Genomic DNA, 18311 nt, shown 5'->3' on the forward strand with positions numbered 1-18311 from the left:
ACTGAGGTTATTGTACTCGGCCCTGAAAATCTTAGAAATATGGTATCTAATCAGATTCTTACTCTGGATGGCATTACCTTGGCCTCCAGTAACGCGGTGAGGAACCTTGGAGTCATTTTTGACCAGGACATGTCCTTCAACGCACATATTAAACAAATATGTAAGACTGCTTTCTTCCATTTGCGCAACATCTCTAAAATTAGAAATATCCTGTCTCAGAGTGACGCTGAAAAACTAGTTCATGCATTTATTACTTCCAGGCTGGACTACTGTAATTCATTATTATCAGGATGTCCAAAAAACTCACTGAAAAGCCTTCAGCTAATCCAAAATGCTGCAGCAAGAGTCCTGACAGGGACTAGAAAGAGAGAGCATATTTCTCCTGTTTTGGCTTCCCTTCATTGGCTTCCTGTTAAGTCCAGAATTGAATTCAAAATCCTGCTCCTCACATACAAGGTCTTAAATAATCAGGCCCCATCTTATCTTAATGACCTTGTAGTACCATATCACCCTATTAGAGCGCTCCGCTCTCTCTCTGCAGGCCTACTTGTTGTTCCTAGAGTATTTAAAAGTAGAATGGGAGGGAGAGCCTTCAGTTTTCAGGCCCCTCTTCTGTGGAACCAGCTTCCAGTTTGGATTCGGGAGACAGACACTATCTCTACTTTTAAGATTAGGCTTAAAACTTTCCTTTTTTCTAAAGCATATAGTTAGGGCTGGACCAGGTGACCCTGAATCCTCCCTTAGTTATGCTGCAATAGATGTAGGCTGCCGGGGGATTCCCATGATGCACTGAGTTTTTCCTTTCCAGTCACCTTTCTCACTCACTATGTATTAATAGACCTCTCTGCATTGAATCATATCTGTTATTAACCTCTGTCTCTCTTCCACAGCATGTCTTTTATCCTGTCTTCCTTCTCTCACCCCAACCGGTCGCAGCAGATGGCCGCCCCTCCCTGAGCCTGGTTCTGCCGGAGGTTTCTTCCTGTTAAAAGGGAGTTTTTCCTTCCCACTGTCGCCAAAGTGCTTGCTCATAGGGGGTCATATGATTGTTGGGTTTTTCTCTGTATCTATGAAGCGCCTTGAGGCGACTTTTGTTGTGATTTGGCGCTATATAAATAAAATTGAATTGAATTGAATTGAATATAACCCTACAAATCCCAAATACGAACTTAAAAGCTCCTGCTTCTTTCTCCTTAGTCCCTTCCAGAACCTTTAAGTATCGGTCAGCTGCTTCGATACACATGAATACCTGGAGAGGACAAAGGAGAGTGACTGGTACTCCACAAATGTATTACCCACACTTTTCTTAGCCACATCATAGTTAATTTCTTTTATGGACAATACTGTTGCTTTTATCTTAATGGAAATGTGTTCCTAAAGTCCTACCTAAAGTGAAAATGTGCCCAGAACACCATTTGCTAATACAATAATGCTAAATAATCTAAACAAGTAAAGAAACACCTTTTCAGTACAATATCAAATATCTGGCATCATCAATGACTTTTTCAAATCCAAAATGCAATTTTTTTTTTTTTTTTTTTTTTTTTTTTTACATCAGAAGTATTTAATCAAGTCACTAAAATGAAATGCATATTTTTATGCATCATAACAGGGCACTGCAGTTGCACCAATCTGCATGTCACTGTGTCGCAACTGTAGAAGGACATCAGGTGGGAGTCCCTTTTCACCAGTGCTGCTTTAATTTCTGGACTAAGTGACTCTGAGTTAGTCCCAGAGACAGTGACAGAACATGATCTTAGAAGCTGTGTTCATGGAAAGCAAATTTAATGAATGAGTTTATGACTTGATGCATTCTGGTTAAAGAAATCCTAAAAAGTTGATTCTGTTCATCCGGACTTAGTGTTTTCACTGGGAGAAACGTTTCATCACTCCAATCTTCTTCAATCTCACCTGAATTCAGGTTTCCCCAATCACCGTGATTGATCAATGCTTATGACAATTTGAATATTAATGATCAAGAAACTGACCTCACAGTCCATTGTTCATCAGTGATGCAAGTTTCGGTCCATATGCAAATGTACTGTTTATAAGGTCGAGGAAAGCTGCATTCAGCTGAGACTGAAGAAGATTGGAGTGATGAAATGTTTTTCTTTGAGGAAGTGCCACTAGTAGGCACAGTGTGAAGGGGAACGAGTTAAACTGTATGATTATCTATAGTGTTTAGAGCGTTTTAGAGTGTTTATCCCTGCTGTCTAACATTTTCTGATATGGAACCCGACGTATTAGCCAGAGGTCCCTTTACTATGGTTCGGAGCTGCAGACCTGTTTTATATACGCACAGAATAGTTTTCTATACGAAATCGCTGCAAAAAGTGCAGCCTTACCTAATGTCCTTAAACCTTAACTAATAGTAATAAATCACACAGCAATAGTACATTCATGTAGTTGTAAAAAGTGCGTCAATATATTAAGTACTCCTAAGTATTCAGAATATGTTACTCTTATTGAGTAATGTAACGGAATACGTTACAAAATACATTTTGGGGCATGTATTCTGTAATCTGTAGTGGAATACATTTTAAAAGTAACCTTCCTAACACTGACTAAGAGTGAGCACAGCCTAAGTGGAAAACTGGAACTCAAAGGCCTGGGCTCCCATTTTTTTGGGATTCTCCAAGTTGCCCAAAGTCTATCAAGGTAGGCTAACTCTGTCATTAGTTACTCACAAACTGGTGAGTTGGCTGTTGTAGGTGTTGGTGTAGTAACACTCTAGATAAAGTCAAAATAAAAGCTTATTAGTGAACAATATTAATACAGTAAATAACTGTTGACATTAAAACAAAGAAAAGTTGTACTCACTGACATCAACACTCACAACTATGCATCGAAGCTCAGAGTGATACTTGGTTCCACTGTGGAAATAAATGAGCTTATTCTTTACATTTTTGAAGATAAGCAAAGAAAGAACCTTGAATACAGACAATATCTTTCAAAGTTTAGAATAGTTTATGGAAATCTGATGTTTTGTTTTGTTTTTCACATTTGAGTTCATGATTGAAATACAAGTAGAAAGTGACCTTCAGCCTTTCCAGATATGCAGCAGTTAACAATATCTTAACTGGGAATGTTTAATAGTACACTGCAGACTCTTTAAAGAAGATATTATTATTGTTAGCACTTGTATCTTGTACCCCACTTTTCAGTTATTTGTTTGTACAAAATGTTTGGAATCATGTATGATTTTCGTTCCACTTCTCACGTGTGCACCACTTTGCGTTGGTCTTTCACGTGGAATTCCACTAAAATTGATTCATGTTTGTGGCTGTAATGTGAAAAAATGTGGAAAAGTACAAGGAGGCCGAATACTTTTGCAATCCACTGTATCTATATGGATGGGTGATGGGTAAACACAGACAGGCTAACAGACCGGAGAATGCTCACTCGCCGGACCAAAGCACAGCGAGGTCCAAGCGGCGGGAAGCTTGCGAAGCGGGCAAGACGCTGAGAGAACACAGGCCGATCACCACACACACAAATGTAAGCTCAATCGGCAAAGGAGACCAACTAGGGGAGACTGGGGCCGAGAGAAAACTAAGGGGACCCAAGCTCAGGGAAATGACTGGGGAGAGGCTAGCGTCCAGGGAGGCTGCCGAAACAGGCAGGGACCTTTACTTGAACTCTGGGGTGTGGCCGGGCAAGCCGGAGTGTCTTAATGAAGAAGTATCCATGTGCCACGACCAAGGGGGGTCATACCCCGTACATATGGAATATGTAACGGTGTGGAGAGATAGTCTCGATATACTAGAGAACTTCAATGCCTCTTCACCTACAAACAAAGGAACATGTTTTTGTAATGACATATTTGTAATGTTTCAGCAACTATGAACCCAGATTGTTTTTATTTTCCATTTGGCATCTCATTCCTTTCTTAATTACATTTTTTCCACTTAAGGGAGTTTGTGTCTGGTTTTAAGTTACTCATGTACTTTTTGTTGCATGAAAATAAAGTCATACAGCCATTGTACCTGTCTTGTTAAACCTGTTTTGAGTGTAAAAGCTTGAGACTTGACCTAGAGTATCAGCTCTCAAATAGAAATCATGATTACACAAAATAAGTTGTGTAATCACAACAAGAGTAAACACAATGAGAACAAACATTGGAGTAGCTTTTGTCAGGTCACAATTTTGAACTTTGAGTGATGAACTTTATCCAGCCAATAACTTGTAGATTCAGGTTTTTAGATCAAAATAAAATTAAACAACTCAGAGAGATTCACTGGAAAAACAGAGTTTATTGAACAGAATCATATAGAAAGCAAAAAAGAATGTCACACTACACAGAATAGCAAGACAACACAAATCATCAAACTGTCCAGTTTCTATCAACTATTTGCCACATTCTTGTCAAAATAGGCCATAGACTGTCAGAGTATCTCTGCCCCTCTGTTTATTTATAGGTGTTTAATAAAAACTAACATTTTTATTAATTTTATTGCTATGTCTGGTTTTTGCTATTTTATTACTATATTTATGTTTGTATTGAACAGCACTTTGGTCTACCAGGTGTATTTTTAAAGTGCTATATAAATGAAAGACAATGATATATTTTAGCTGTTTTTATGACTTTCCATACCCTTTTGCACGGCCCATTTTTCACGTGTTCAATATTTTTTCCCTGTGTTATTTCTCATGGACAACTGTGGTTTCATTTCTTTGCATGTGTGGATTGGACGGAGTGTTACCAATATCTGGTGAGAATTTCATGTCAATAGCAGCTCTGTTGTCATCTGTAGTGTTGTTATTCATTACTTATTTTAGCCACTGTATTTCTAATAGCAACAACTGATTAGAGAAGGTATAACATGAAAGAAAGAGGACAGTCATTTAACAACCATTACATAAAAAATTAAAATGTGAAATAAATGATTAACAATAATAAACTTCATTCGATTTCATTCAATATTAAAGAAGAACAAAAATGAATGAGTAAATAAACTTAATAAACAGAGAGAATTCAAGAGTTTCCTGCAGGTAGATGTTCGTGTTTTAAAATTAGGTGGTGGCACACTCATCTGTACTGGCTGCTTTTGAGGTCTGGTGCGGTATCTTCTGGTCCTGTCAGCACATGGATACAAAGGAACAGTGAGCTTCAGTTGTTACTGTCATTAATCATGACTACTAATGCAAACTTTCCCTGAGTTGTAAAAAGAAATTATGTGATACTGTGAGAGGTTCTGTGGCTTTATAAGAATAGACCAACCTCAGGTAGCAATGCGTCCACATTCACCTGAGACAGAAACAAAGACTCACCATTATATTGATAGCAAGAAGAGTTGACTGTTAATGTATATACACATAGACGCATAGATACTTACTTATTAAGGATAAGAGTTGAAAGTAAAGGTCCCATGATCAGAATAACTGAAAGAAATAGAAAACAAAAAACACTGAAAGTTAAAAGTGCTAATCTTGATTAAAAATGTTTATCAACAATGGCCTGCGTGACACTTCAAAACTGGTGTACTAGCTGGAGGGGTAAATGAAAGAGTTGTAGTTGCTTTACTGGTGTGAGTTGCTGCATTTGTAGTAGTTGCTTTGCTGGTGTGAGTTGCTGCAGTTGTAGTAGTTGCTTTACTGGTGTGAGTTGCTGCAGTTGTAGTAGTTGCTTTACTGGTGTGAGTTGCTGCAGTTGTAGTAGTTTCTCCACTTGTTTGAATTGCTCCAGTTGTAGTAGTTGCTTTACTGGTGTGAGTTGCTGCAGTTGTAGTAGTTGCTTTGCTGGTGTGAGTTGCTGCAGTTGTAGTAGTTGCTTTACTGGTGTGAGTTGCTGCAGTTGTAGTAGTTGCTTTACTGGTGTGAGTTGCTGCAGTTGTAGTAGTTTCTCCACTTGTTTGAATTGCTCCAGTTGTAGTAGTTGCTTTACTGGTGTGAGTTGCTGCAGTTGTAGTAGTTGCTTTGCTGGTGTGAGTTGCTGCAGTTGTAGTAGTTGCTTTACTGGTGTGAGTTGCTGCAGTTGTAGTAGTTTCTCCACTTGTTTGAATTGCTCCAGTTGTAGTAGTTGCTTTACTGGTGTGAGTTGCTGCAGTTGTAGTAGTTGCTTTACTGGTGTGAGTTGCTGCAGTTGTAGTAGTTGCTTTACTGGTGTGAGTTGCTCCAGTTGTAGTAGTTTCTCCACTTGTTTGAATTGCTCCAGTTGTATAAGTTGCTTCACTGGTGAGAGTTGCTGCAGTTGTAGTAGTTTCTCCACTTGTTTGAATTGCTCCAGTTGTATAAGTTGCTTCACTGGTGAGAGTTGCTCCAGTTGTAGTAGTTTCTTCACTTGTTTGAATTGCTCCAGTTGTAGAAGCTTCTCCACTTGTTTGAATTGCTCCAGTTGTAGTAGTTTCTTCACTTGTTTGAATTGCTCCAGTTGTAGAAGCTTCACCACTTGTTTGAATGGCTCCAGTTGTAGTAGTTTCTTCACTTGTTTGAATTGCTCCAGTTGTAGAAGCTTCTCCACTTGTTTGAATTGCTCCAGTTGTAGAAGCTTCTCCACTTGTTTGAATGGCTCCAGTTGTAGTAGTTTCTCCACTTGTTTGAATTGCTCCAGTTGTAGTAGTTTCTTCACTTGTTTGAATTGCTCCAGTTGTAGAAGCTTCTCCACTTGTTTGAATTGCTCCAGTTGTAGTAGTTTCTCCACTGGTAAGAGTTGCTGCAGTTGTAGTAGTTGCTTCACTGGTAAGAGTTGCTGCAGTGGTCGTTGCTATAATTATTTCTGACTCTGTGAATCAAGTTAAGTAGAGATGTTAAATAAAATACATGAATTGGGTACATCAGTAGCAAAATGTAAGACTTGGGAGAAAAGGGTAACGGCTTTGCTCACTGTTTCCAACGCTCACAATGACGCATCGAAGCTCTGAGTAGTACTTGGTTCCACTGTGGCTATAAATTAATGTAGATACATCATTATTTGTGTTACAAATTGTAATTTTTTTCAATTATTTTGGTTCCCAAAGTATTTACATTCATTCTTAAGCTTGTAAATAATTAATGGTTTATCAGATTTAAAAATATGGTGCTGTACAGTTTAGCAGAGCTCAAAGAATTTTAGTCACACAGTGCTTAATGGATTTATTAAATCACCACCTAATGTAATCTTTATGGCACAGCTGTCTTATAATTTTCTATTTCTTTCTTATTAAGATGCCAAGTTATAGTCATTTGCTTGCATTGGCCAACAGCAGAATGAGAGAAGTCTGTCCATCCATCTTTTGCCTGTAGCTTTTTCAGACTGAGCTCACCTAGGTCTCATGGGCTAAGGCCTAGCCACCAGATACTCACCCTGGAGTCTCTTCCCCAAACCTGGCTCCAGGGTAGGACCCTGGTAATCCTGTCCTAGGCAGGGTGCACCTGGACCTTTGGCTTTTTGCTCAACATAGGGGGTTGTCTGAATTTAAGTGTGGCCAAAAACATGCACTTTATTTGCCTAATAAATACTAATTAATAATTGTTTATAGATGTTTTTGGCAGGTTTCTAAAATATTTATGGGTTTTTTTTTTGTTTGTTTTTATGATAGCTGGTCTAATAAATTTTTTAAGTATTGTAGACATTTCCAGGACTTCATGTCATCTTCTGGCTCCAACTGTAACCTCAAAAGATGAAAAAGTTTACTGGAAAAAAAAGTCAGATTTGTGCAAAATTTCAAATGTGAAAATACATGTTAAAAATAATCAAGTAAACAAGCAAACACTTCTAGACAGTGTAGATTTCATATAAAGACAAACATCAAAACAGGTCATTTTATAAAATCTGCAAGAAGTTCACTCTTAAAAAAGTTTAAACTTCAACACAGCCAAGCTTTCTTATACTTTCTTTAAGCAGTCTCAAGGAATGGTTCTCCGGGCTTCTTGAAGGACAGTCAAAGCTCTTTTTTGAATGTCAGCTACCTTCTGATCCATTCTCTGTCAAGTTGATCCCACACTGCTTCTGTAATATCGAGGCCTGGGCTCTGGGGCGCAAATTGATGACTGACAGTTTTCCTTGGTGCGTTTTTTACTGCAATGTGTTTGGGATTATTGTTGTACTCAAAAATGAATTTGTTGTTAACCAGAAACTTTTCAAATGGCTTTGTGTTGTTGAGCAAAATCTGCTGATACTTTTCTGTATTCTTAACTCCTTCACTTTGGACCACACATGTGGTGCCAAACCATAATAGAGATGTCAGTATTTTTGCAAATACTCCTGATCACCTCCATCAAATTTGGATTAATAACTGCTTTTTAGTGCAGTTCTTTTGCAGTTTGGTATACATCAGCCCTTTTTGTCTGTGTTTTGAGTAGAAAGCTCAACTGAATGGCTAGATGCAAACCATGATTTTCAAATAATATTCATGTACTTTCGATAGATTTTTAAGCCTGTAAAATAATTAAGGGTGCACCACACATCAAGCTTAGACATTCAAAGTTTGAGTCTCATAGCTATCTGAGAATTGTCTTGTTGGTGCAAAAATACTATTTTATTTCTGTCAAACTATGTTATCTTTGGCATTTTTTATGGAATCAATTGAAGAAATAGAAAAAAATTATGTGTTTTTGAAACAGGATGCTAGTATAGCAAAGAGCCTAAAGATACAATTGAAAACTCGCTATTGGGGAGTACAGCTAGATACTTACTACTTCCTTGAGTTGGGATGTAGCCATAATGCTTTGATAATTCATAGATCATTACTCTGGAAATGGTCAGGTACAAGGGCTAAACTGAAAATTTGTGAAAAACCAGCCAATGTGTTAAGACTTTAAAAGGCCTCCAGAAAACCTGGAGAACACTTACTTAGAAAATAAGAAAGCCCTTCTACTCGAAACCGCCTTATAAGCAAAATATGAAATAAGAGCTAGTCAGGACTTTTGCACAGTACTGTATAAATCAAGTTACTTACTTGGAGTCTGCCTGTATAACAAAGCAGAATGGATAGCTTCCACCATATTCTCTTACAGACGGCATCAATCTCAGACTGAACTCCGCTGGTCCCGTTTTAATCACAGTTACATTAGATGGACCAGTGAACAGCAGCTCAGACATCCTTCAGCAAAGAGAAAAGCAAAACACCTATTTACAAAGATGTATTATGAATTCAATATTAGCTGTAATAGAGACAAATAATATCATTCCTTTGTCACATTCTCCGCTACCTTGAGAAATCAGATTGCTCAACTAATCACCTGGAAAATCATTACCAACTTCCACAGATGATTTGTAGAGATATATCTCTAACAAGTTCAGCCCTGAAGATCTTATTAACCTTTCCCTTTCACTTACGTAGAGTTTGTTGTCTCTGCAGTGATGTTAATTTCCAGAGTCTGATTGGCCCTGTTGTAGAGCTGAGCACCGTTGGCTGGTGTTGGAGACAGGAACTTGGGCAAAAACTCTCCTTCTGCACAGGATGTCACAGCAGTAGTCACTGAAACAATACATAAAACAAATTTGTAAGTCATACTGACATTTTTATACTGAAATAAACTGCCCACTTCAGGTCAGGGATGCATTACTACCCAGGTGGTGGAGTATAAGAGGTCTTGCTCATGAGTGAGGACCTAGTGGAGAATATAGACTGACAGGTTTTGGGTACACCAATGTGTTGTGGTGAAGAGAGCTGAGCATGAATGTGAAGCTGTCAGTTTACCAGTGATTCTATTTTACTACCCTCAGCTAGATTGTAGATATAAGCAGTTAGAAATTAGTTTTCTTCAAAGGGGGCTGGGCTCTACTTTAGGGGAGTACAGCCTTTAATCTTCCTATTGAAAGCAGCATCTTGTGATGGTCCGGGTATGGGTATTTGACTGGGGTGAGTCTGGACTTCTCCCCTAAAGTCATTTTAAAATGACTTTACTTGGCCCCTTTAAATCAGTGTAGTCTGTAATAGGAAATGATGTCATCACTAGACAGGAAGTCAGTCATTTGAGGAGGCTTGTGCAGCATGGTGACCTTAGCTAATTAAACCCAGTGGCATCCACATATTTTCTGCAAATTTCATAATACAAACAGATGATTTATGCTTGTAATCGCTCATTGAGTTACACAAATTAAAGGTGCAAGCAATTCATTACAGCAAGAGTTGTTATTATCATAATTTAATATGTATGATGTAAACCATCCCCTTACAGTCAACTCCTAGCTTTGTGTTTTTAATGAAACTGTAGAGGATTGAATTCTTTTTGTCAGTGTCTGTCTGTGACACAGTTTAAGCTAGTGATGCAACCTTGGACAGACAATGTTTTCACTTCCTGTGAAGATCAGCCCAAATATATACAATATTTTAAATTCAGTGCATATCACTGATGTTGCCAAATATTTAAATATTTATAAAATATGAAAACTTTATAATGTAGACATATACCTCTCAAAATAAATTGGACTGGCACTTTGCTGATAGCATCATTGGTTGTTATTTTTGTCTCTGTCCCATTAGTTTGAGTCAGTGTGATGTTCTTTATGGGGAAGTCCTCCATCATCAGCTGTACCACATACAAGCCTTCAGTAGTGCTGTTGGTGGGGCTGAATGACAGAGTACAAGATGACTGCAAGAGGACAGAAAAAGGACATGTGGTCAAAGTAGCCTAATAAGTTAGTTTTGGGCCAACTATCCTCTAAATGAAAGCCATACTCACTGGTAAAATGGTAAGGAAAGATGGCAAATTGCACGGCTGACACTCTGATGTGTTTCCAAATCTGCATTTAACCTTGTCCCCATCAGGATCAAACATCAACAAGGTGAAATTCATCTGACAGTTTGAAGGAACTCTGTGAATTATAAATATCCACTTAATTAAGCAGCTCGACTGGAACAGTTTTTGGTTAGCAACTTTATTGAAGAGCAGTAAGTTTTTACTGAGCTTATTCATGGACACTAAACATAAAGTTAGTAGTTTCTCTTTGGTGTCAAAAAGGTTTGTTAGTCAGCAGTCATTGGATTGACCAATGCTAGAAACACTGGAAAAGTACAAAGCACTCAGAGAAGCTCTAAGAAGAAGAATTGTACATTGGGAAGGTTACGTGGAAGCATTTCGAAAAAATACAGATTCCAATATCTGTGTTGATATGTTGATGTTGATGTAATGATAGGGTTTACCAGCAGGGGACACTGTATTTAAGAAAGCTCATGAATGCCTCGGGGGGAGCACATAAAAGAAGACTGGTCTGTGACGTTGCATAATGATTAGTGATGGGATTTCCGGCTCTTTTTAGAGAACTGGCTCTTTCAGCTCTGAACCGGCTCTTCAGGTTGTTTTGTTGTTTCAATTAATTTATTATTAACAACAATATAAAATTATGCACAAGGAATTACTAATGTTTTATTTATATATAAATATTTACGGTGGCCCCTAAAGACAAAGCACGTACAAACTCCAAAAAACATTTCTAGCGTTAACTGAACTTCAAAAGCAGAGCTGCCTAGATCACTTAAATTACATATGAAAGCATATGTGTATTGTTTGTGTATTTATACACAAGCACTCATATATATTCAAATAATTAAAAAAAAAAAAAGTTCATTTACCTGTTATTACCACACACCAAATCCAGTCATTGGTACTTGCTGGCTTGTGTAGCCACTTCTTAACAAAAGCACAACACTGCGCCCAGCATCCTGGAGCACTTCTGTTGTCTTTTGTACGTGTTTTGAGTTTTTACATGCTTTGCGGTTTGTATGTGCTTTGTCTCTAGGGTCCACCGTAAATATACTTTTATTTATTCACTCCACATAAAATGTAATAAATAAATCATATAATACAAAAACCAACTATTTACATTTCAACTTTTAACTATCCATCCATCCATTCACTTCCACTTATCCTTTTCAGGGTCGCGGGAGGCGCTGGAGCCTATCCCAGCTCTCATAGGGCGAGAGGCGGGGTACACCTTGGACAGGTCGCCAGTCTGTCGCAGGGCTAACACACAAGGACAGACAACCATTTACATTCACTCGCACATTCACACCTAGTGGCAAGTTGGATTATTCAATTAACCTATCCCCACAAGCTGCATGTCCTTGGACGGTGGGAGGAAGCCGGAGTACCCGGAGAGAACCCACGCAAACATGGGGAGAACATGCAAACTCCACACAGAAAGACCCCGGCCTGATGGTGGAATTGAACTCAGGACCTTCTTGCTGTGAGGCAACAGTGCTAACCACCGTGTCACTGTGCTGCCCTTTTAACTATTTAAATTTTCAGCTTTTTCCTTTTAAACAAATTTAAAGTGAAACAACACAAAACACTGCAAACCACAACACAATTAAATATAAATTAAAATATGAACACAAAAAGAAGACGCATATTCTCTGTCATATGGACCTGCATGAATAAACTTTCTGAATCCTTTATCATCCGCAACTGAAAATAGTTGTGGATGATTACTATACCTTTCTAATGTGACGTTGTTGTCCCTGGCTCTCTTTCTCTGTCTCTGTCTCTCCCTCCCGCTCTGTTCCTGTGCTACTGCGAGTGTAACTACTGCCCCTCTCCCCTCTTCCCAGCACAAAGCACAGGGCTCGCGTGTGGAGTGAAGCGGGAAAAAAGTGTGAGAGAGAGGGTGAGAGAAAAACAAACAAACAAAAAAAACCCCACAGCTCGCGATAAGGAGCCGGCTCGCGTCGTTCACTTCAAAGATCCAGCTCTAAGAGCCATTTCGTTCGCGACCGACACTAATAATGATGTTAATAAAATGTTTGGAGCAGTAGTTCGCAAAGCATAAGTGGATGCTGTGTTATTTTTGACAAGTGCTATAAAGGCAACACAATATGATCTATTCAAACAACAGCATATATGTGCAAGTTATTTGGATATTTGTGGCAGGGATAGCTCAGTAGGTAAAGTGGTCACCCCATGATCGGAAGGTCGGGGGTTCGAATCCACTTAACGGCTACCCTGAGGTACCCCTGAGCAAGGTACCGTCCCTACACACTGCTCCCCGGGCGCCTGCTTAGTGGCTGCCCACTGCTTCACTGAGTGAATGGGTCAAATGCAGAGAAAAACAAGTAATTTCCCCATGGGGATCAATAAAGTATCCATCATTATTATTATTTCACCATTTTATAAAGATTTGGAGGAAGACCCAAATGGTCACCCTCAGATCGGAAGAAAGTGGTTAGGATGTACAGGAATGACCCAGTAATCACCTAGGTTCAAGCCTGACATGAATTGACAAAGTGTTTACCATGAATGAAGCCCCTGGTCTAAAATCCACAACTTCAAGTTCCAAGACAACCTCACTGACAAACCAAATGCCTTTTGGAGAAGAGTTTTAGAGTCAGATGATGCAAAGACTGAGCTATTTGGCTTCAATGAAAAGCGGTATGTGTGGAGGAGTAAAGGTAAGGCTTTCAAACTTAAGAACACTCCTAGGTTGTAGCATCATACTCTGGAATTGTTCTGCTTCCTGGTATATTGCACAAAGATAGAAGAAGGTGGACTACCTCCAAAACAAGATATTTTAGTTGTGTTGCGAATAAAACAGATGCAGATGTCAGTACAGCCCAGAGAAATGTGAAATGTTGTAATTTAATTTTAGGATAAATTGCACTATATAAAAGCACAGAGAGGGCCAAATCTAAAACACACACACACACACACACACACACACACACACACACACACACACACACACACACACACACACACACACACACACACACACACACACACACACACACACACAACGGTTTAAAGCTTTCAGCTGTAAAACAGTGACTCAAACAGTCAGCAAACTTACATCATAACTGGCAGGATGGCGGTCTGTGGAGATGAATTTTCTTTGCCAGTGTCGGAGCGGGTCCTCAGGTCTATCAGTGCTTCAGTTGTGATGTTGCTCATGACTCCATTCGTCTCGTTAGCACCAGAAGTCAAGCTACTGGCATACATCCAATTATCACCATGCAGCCTTCAGTAGAAATTTGTTGGAGATTGAGTTTTCACTATGTTGCATGGTGTATATTAGGTTTGTATTATACACTAGGACAATCAAACCTAATATAAAATGTGTTATTATATCATCAGAGTCAATCGCTTACTTTTCTTTTAATAAAGTTCATGTTTAGTTGAAATATTAAAGTTTAAGAGAAGGTTATTCCTAAGATGTACTCACATAACCAGGTGCACATCATTGTCAGGAACCTCACCGTAATAGATTTCCTCCATCTGGCACCACTCTCCACTGATTTCACTGATTTTGTTTAGCACATTTTCACAGCTGTTATTTTGGCAGTTATACAAGGAAGCATTGTAGCAGTAGCGGTTATTCAGTGTATAACGAACAGTCAGCTGTGGAAAAACAGCCAGTATGCTTTTACTAAAGGACAAGAAAATTTAAAAAAGTAAGAACATTTTACAAAAGAAAGCACACATACCATAGCAGATCCATTATCAGCGTCTTTTGTGTAGTATGTAGCTGTGCCATAAAATCCAGGATTCTGGTTTCTCAAGAAGAAAAAAGCCTGTGTGCTGCAAACCACGAAGAAGAGCAGCGGCAGCACAGAGTGCGACATAGTGAGTCTGTTTGTCTGTGGACAAGATAAGATGCACTTTTATCCTAAGCTGAGAAATTACTGTTACAACAGCCAAAATATCAAAATCAATGAAATATATAAAATATTACAGCTCAAAATAGCTCAAAGAGGTTAAAGAGGGGATGAAATACAAAAATTACAAGAGGTGAAAATAGAAAAACAATACCTCGCGAAACCACTTGAGTAAAACCTCGCTAAGCAAAATAAGCAACTGAAGTCAGTTATTTGTAACTACGAAGACAGCCTCTTTCTGACTGACTCATGTATTTTTAACATGGCACGTGATTTAGTTTACAGTATACAAGATTTTATTCCACATCAGTGAGAATTTCCAAGCCTGTAGGACTGAGGTCAGCAATGACAAATACTAATGTGCTGTGATTGCCTAATACAGGCGGCAGAAATTAGTTTTATTTGTACGTAATATGGTTGTCAAATGTTTTCTTTTGCCTAACAATTGATTTGATTGGTCAAATGTTTGTATTTTAATCTTTTCAGTCATTTTTCAAACAACTGCATTACCTGCATGTCTTTTGTGGCTGTTCAGTCAATTAATGTGAATTTCTGTGATAATTTCTGTGCAGACTTGTGATCAGTGAGAATAATTTAGGTTTTAAACACTGATATAATTTCCTGATTTGCAGCCACTGTGTATGTTTCAATATTTATCCTGCATAAATGTGGCACTATGCTTACTTACAAATTGACTTTAATTATTTCACTCCAAACTGTTAGCAGAATATTGTTACCCATCAATAAGGTGGGTCTTGTTGAGAGGTAAATGCAGCATGTGAAAACACCTAATGCAATGCAATAAGGTGTTTATTCAGTTATGTTAAATAGTATTTTGTGTGTGTTTCTTTAGATAAGACAGCGAGACTTCGGTAAAGGGGTCTTTATGTCTTTTGTCCTTGACAAAGTGACACCAGCGATACCATGAAATGCTTGATCAGCACCCTTCAACGCACTTGGTCGCCACATTGTCGACATACATCAACACTTTATGTATACAGGTTTTTAACCTAGAGCTTCACTGTTTCCTAAACAAACTCACACAGTGAGTTTAGTGTGAAAAGCGAAACTAAAACACAAAGCTGGTAAAGAGGGCACACATGGCTCTCTCCAGGCGCCCTATTGCAGTTTCTTGAACCAGAGTTTAGAGAAATTCCTGCTTTTATATAAAAGAAAGAGATGTTAACTTGAGCCAGAAACCATGGTTACTGACTCTGTGAATTTAAGCTGCTCGCTGAAGGTTTTCTTCAATATACTCTGAGTCTCTCTCTGAGTCCTCCCCTCCTGCTGCATCTGAGCTACCTATCTGACACTGATTCCTCATAAATGATGTTAATTCTATATTTTTTTTGTAGTTATGAACACGAACAGTTTTATAATTAATTATTAATGTGGCTTTATTATCAGTCCCAAATAATAATACTGGGAAAATGTGTCACATTTAAGGATTTGAAGATGGTATAGTTTTATTTACTTATTTTTAGAGTGAAGATACTGAAACTTGTTCACAGATCAGATTCACTCATTGCTCATTACGCAATGAGATCAGACGTTTCCAAAGGTAAACTGACTTGAGCCCACATCTGCCCCCCAAGTTTTTCATCATTTTGTTCTGCTTGTGGTTTTGTCAGTGGCTGAATTCGAATTTATAAGTAATTTGAAGGTAAATGAGCTCCTCAACCTTTAGGTCTTTGGGCTTTAAAAAGAAAGAAAAACAGAAATCACTCTCAGGGAGCGGCAGCTACCGGCTGTCACTGGTTGAAGGTGAGGAGGAGGAAGTCAAGGGAAGATGCCCAACGGATTTACTTTACCAAATGGACCATCCCAGCCTTGCCGTAATGGTCTATTTGATTCACCTTTTATTGTTTATTTTATTTTATTTTCACTTGCTGAATGCGGGACAGACCTGACTGGGGAAAAGAAAGGGGAGAAAGAAAGAGGGAAAGAAAAACAGCGGGGAAGAGGGATGGGGCAAAAAACAAAAACCAACAAAATAAGTGTCATGGTCCTGGGTCGTGTGACCCAGTGTTTTGTGTTTAGTCTATTTTGATGTTTATTGTTTGTTTAGGTTCATTAAATTATTCCAGCTCATTTGTAATTATATTACCCTTGTGTTTAGCCTCCCTTGCCCTTCATGTGTTTATATCTGTGTGTCTTGTGTTGTCAAGTTCATGCTGTCGCTTCTGTCATCTTCCCCTGTACTCCGTCTCCCTGGTTCGTGCGTCTACCTGTCATGAGTTATGGTTCATGTCATGTCTAATCTCCATGTTTCCTGTTTTACTTTGTAAGTCTGTATTCAATGTCAGTGTATTTAGTTTCACCTCTCCTGTCCTGTCGTTAGGTTCATGTGTGTCAGCTGTGCTCCCATGTGTGGCCACTTCCCCTGATCATCCCTCATGTGTATTTAGTCTCTGTGTTTCATGCAGTCTGTGTCGCGTCGTCTGTGTTCCCACCCTCCATGTTGTCACAGCCAGTCTTAGTATTCATAGTTATGGTTTCCTGAGTCTTCATAGTTTTTCCTAGTTTTACTTTCCCAGTTTAGTCATAGTTTAGTTTGTCACTGCATTTCTGCTTTGTCTGCACTCCTTGTCACCAGCCACAATGAAGGCTCGCTTTCAGTTAAGTTTACTCCAGTCTACTCTCGTGTGTTCGCACCTGGGTCCACCACACACACCACCGCACGGTCTGCCTCCTCAGATCGTGACAATAAGCAGACAAAAAGTACATATATCAATCACCTGGATCACCTGTTGAGCAAGAAAAAAAGAGAAAACAAGCAGAAGAAAAAAAAGAGCAACATAATAAACAACATTACGATCATCTATGGGAATGTAACAGTAAATACTAAATATTAAACATTATTGTGCAGCACGTAAGATCGACAGCGCACAGTGTGCTTTGAGGTAGGAGCCAAAAAGGGTGTAGTTTCTGTGTGTGAGCACCCGTGTGTACACCTGTGAACATGAGCGCGCTTGTATTTAAAAGGTTCCTTCATGTAATGATCTGCTATAAGGTTATTAAGATAAGACGGCACCTGATTATTCAATACCTTGTATTTGAGGAGAAGGATTTTAAATTTAAAATTTTTTAAATGTTAAATTCTTCATTTAACAGGGAGCCAATGAAGAACAGCCAGTGTGGAAGAAATCTGCTCTCTCTTTCTGGATCAAGTACTTTTCAGGACGATTTTAGGACATGTCAAAAGCAAGAAAGCAGTTAAACAACTTTTGTATAATGTACACACTGAAGGACATATCCTGGTCAACAATGACTCCAAGATTCCTCACAGTGTTACTTGATGCCAAGCTAATTTCATGACCCCTGAGTGTAAATGTCATTCCAGTCCCATTGCCAAGATTGAAATAATCACTGAAAAGCAATGCATTTGTATGTGTAGATGGACCTGTAATGTGTAATTCTTTACATTCCAGTTATCAAGACTTTGTGTGCCCAAGAGCATGTTTAAAATTAATTAGAAATTGAGCTTTTTCATAAACCAAACACAATAAAGACATGATTTTATTGTTAGTTCCCAACCAGTCAAGCGCTGGTGTTTTGCAAAAGTTGTGGCATCACAGACAGTTGTTGGTAAAGATATCTTTGCGCTCTGGGATTTTTTGTGTAACGATAGGGTTTCACTGGGTTTCATATTGAGAATGTTCAGCTCATTAGGTACTCTTAATATCAGCATGCAGGCACATGTGCATTACTTTTTAACGACCAGTGTTTAGCAAACATAATCCAACCAGGAATGAAAAACAAAACCAAGACAGCATTCTTCTGGCAGACAGTTCTGTG

At 38.7% G+C, this 18311-nt stretch overlaps 1 protein-coding gene across 2 annotated transcripts; it reads right to left on the reverse strand.

Annotated features, from left to right (window-relative positions):
• Positions 1-4233: 4233 nt before the first annotated feature.
• Positions 4234-14733, reverse strand: LOC146714019 (uncharacterized). 2 transcript variants are annotated; one of them, XM_085450610.1, is made up of 13 exons: positions 14668-14733; positions 14343-14495; positions 14081-14256; positions 13709-13876; positions 10606-10738; positions 10335-10515; positions 9257-9398; positions 8877-9020; positions 6824-6882; positions 5525-6721; positions 5337-5382; positions 5222-5248; positions 4234-5076 (listed from the first exon to the last, which is right to left on the reverse strand). In XM_085450610.1, the coding sequence occupies exons 2-12, from the start codon at positions 14478-14480 to the stop codon at positions 5245-5247; spliced, it is 2388 nt and encodes a 795-aa protein (XP_085306736.1). In that variant the 5' UTR covers positions 14481-14495; positions 14668-14733; the 3' UTR covers positions 4234-5076; positions 5222-5244. The 2 variants fall into 2 exon arrangements, with proteins under 2 accessions (XP_085306736.1, XP_085306737.1); XM_085450611.1 differs by lacking the exons at positions 14343-14495; positions 14668-14733 and having other exon boundaries at positions 14115-14178.
• Between the last annotated feature and the right edge of the window lie 3578 nt (positions 14734-18311).

This window comes from Copadichromis virginalis, linkage group LG3, assembly GCF_057382275.1.
Source record: "Copadichromis virginalis isolate Kocher_CV1m ecotype Utaka linkage group LG3, C_Virginalis_male_GT1.1, whole genome shotgun sequence".
In the NCBI taxonomy this organism is placed as follows: domain Eukaryota; kingdom Metazoa; phylum Chordata; class Actinopteri; order Cichliformes; family Cichlidae; genus Copadichromis; species Copadichromis virginalis.